Source organism: Austrofundulus limnaeus, unplaced genomic scaffold, assembly GCF_001266775.1.
Source record: "Austrofundulus limnaeus strain Quisiro unplaced genomic scaffold, Austrofundulus_limnaeus-1.0 Scaffold45, whole genome shotgun sequence".
Classification (NCBI taxonomy): Eukaryota; Metazoa; Chordata; class Actinopteri; order Cyprinodontiformes; family Rivulidae; genus Austrofundulus; species Austrofundulus limnaeus.
In genome coordinates this window covers 2,139,168-2,141,673 of record NW_013952447.1, presented here as the reverse complement: position 1 = coordinate 2,141,673, position 2,506 = coordinate 2,139,168, and the positions used below count along the sequence as shown (strand labels likewise).

The window sequence follows — 2,506 nt, the reverse complement described above, 5'->3', positions numbered from 1 at the left end:
TGTGTATTTATTTTGAACAGGGTCGGAAGATTAAAACGGAAGAATAACTTTGACACACGGTCTCCATATATATATATTAGGGGTATATACTGTATATACACACACATATACACACATACATACTTCCTTATATACATAATCAAATATCACATATTCATCACGAGATAATATCAAACACACCAACCTCCTGTAGGAAACTGTCTGTGAGGTTTTTGTAGGCCTGGCTGCTGGTGTCCCTCAGATCTGCAGTGAACTGGATGTTGGTAAGTCGAGTTGTGGCGTCAAGAGTCTGAGCAACTAAAAAGAAAAGCTGTTTGGTACAAAAGCCTCAGGATTTTTTTTTACTAAGCCAATGCATTCCTAATAAAATTGATGTTTTCTTCATCATAAATTTATGTTATTGTTCTCTTTAAATCACCTTGTGTGTTTTTAAATTATGCAATAAATATTCACAATAAAGTGTTCTTTCTAACAAAAATGTTAAAAAGTATCTGCATTTTAGTTAAGTTTGATTGATTTAAAGATTTTACACTGTTAATACAATCAAGCATTCCATATTTGCAGCCGCAATCAGTTCTTACCTGTCCTGACCAATATATGAAGAGCTTGGCCCTGCCTTCCACAAGCCCAAGGTGTGACAGTAACATTGTAAAGTCCTCCAGGCTCCAGATCTGTCATCTCTACCATGGTCCTACTGGTTTGCCAAATATAAATGACCTCCGACGCCTTGATCAGAGCAATCTGGAAAGTCTGGTTTGTCTGAAACTCGCTTGACCAGCAGACAGACATGGAGGTTCCAGTCACATTCACAGACCACAGTCGTCTGATAGTGGGAAAAGCTGGGGGGAGTGGAGGGGAGAGAAAGGTTTATTCATCTTTACTGACAGTTTTAATAAATACAGTAACTATGCTTATTTGCTTTGTTATAAACCACACATTACAAGTCTGAGCAGTTTATACATTTTAATTTCTGCATATAAATAAGCTTTACTTACTTACTTACCGCCCTAAGTTGAAAGAGGGTGGCCTTATACTAATTTTAGTATCTACAACGATCTGAATTTAGAAATTTGAAATAACACACGTTCTTCCTCAAACTGTAATAATTTTCTATTTGCATCCTACACCTTCTACTTCGGTTTGATTTTCTAAATGTGTTGATTCTGTGCAGCTTTGTAAAAACAGGGCATTTCTTACGGCATGTGGTTGTTGGCAGAGGTGAATATGCAGCTGAGTCCATGCTGGTATTCAGCGTTGAAGTCGTCCCCAGTGGAGCATGTGATGAATCAGAAGTGACAGAACTTGTGTTAATCAGAGCTGCAGTCACGCTGGTCTCAGAGGAGATAAAGAAACCTATGGAGCCGTTGCCTGGAGGCTCCTCTGTGCTGCTGAACACTGGAGACAAGGTTGTGTTTATCTCAGGTAGGTCCAGCAGTGAGGGGCTCGATGCCTCAATGACACCTGAGAAATAAAATTTTAAGTTAATGTTGCTCCCAAAATGAATTAAACGTCTAAAATTTCACAAAAAAAAAATGCAAATTGCACATATAACACATCCTAAAAATGTAAAATATTTGTTACTGTTGGGAAAAAATAGAGGGAAATATGCCTTTTCTTTATTGTTGAAGTGACGTTGAACACAAAGTGAGTGAATACAAAAAAAAACAGGAACGTTAAATAAATCACAGTAAAAGCATTACAATGTATTTTAACCCCAAAATCTCCTGAATAATTTTACAAAAGTAAATGATTTTTCATTTATTTATTTATTTATTTATTTATTTATTTATTTATTTATTTATTTAGTAAGAGAAAGTTCAGTTTTGAATTGTGTTGACTCCAAAAGTTTTTCAGTTGTGTGCATTCAATGATTACTTTTTCAGCACTTCAACATTATCCTTCACCTAGCTCATGAGATATTTTGCCAACAGACAAATAGGGTTGGGCATAGGATGTGTACAGAAGCATTATTGTCCTTGCCTTCAGCAGTCTGTGATAAATATACCTGTGTGTGTTAATCCAAATAATCACTTTTTTGCACAACATGAAACTTTCTACATCTGTGTGTGTGCAGTTTTAACAGGCAGCATGAAAAGTTTGGACTTTACAGGATGTATATGTGAGGGTTGTTATGATAACAGTTGCCTAACCTCAGTTTCCTGTCTCAAATGTTTTTTCCTGACAAATGTATTAATGTTAGGTCCTATAGGCTCTTGCCAATTCTTCATTTTAAAATGGTGACTATTTGTACAAAACAGCATTTTGTATTACCTTATTATTCTTGCAGTGAATTAATATTCTTTTAGCTCTTATTATGTTCCTGCCAGAGTAAAAACAAGTTTCTCCATTGTTTTTAGGACTTTCTTATGATATGATGCTTATAAAAAAGACATTTCCTTCTATATAGTCAGTATGGATGGATGGATGGATGGATGGATGGATGGATGGATGGATGGATGGATGGATGGATGGATGGATGGATGGATGGATGGATGGATGGATGGAT

The 2,506-nt window shown here is 36.0% G+C and overlaps 1 protein-coding gene across 2 annotated transcripts in view; it reads right to left on the bottom strand.

Moving 5' to 3' along the window:
* umodl1 (uromodulin-like 1) overlaps window positions 1–2,506 on the bottom strand; it is a 28,599-nt gene that overhangs the window by 11,799 nt on the left and 14,294 nt on the right. For both annotated transcript variants that reach the window (XM_014007917.1, XM_014007918.1), the window contains exons 7-9: window positions 1,198–1,461; window positions 582–839; window positions 185–297 (exon numbers count right to left, since the gene is read on the bottom strand). In XM_014007917.1, the coding sequence (XP_013863371.1) occupies window positions 185–297; window positions 582–839; window positions 1,198–1,461 (635 nt within the window). The remainder of the gene's footprint in view (window positions 1–184; window positions 298–581; window positions 840–1,197; window positions 1,462–2,506) is intronic.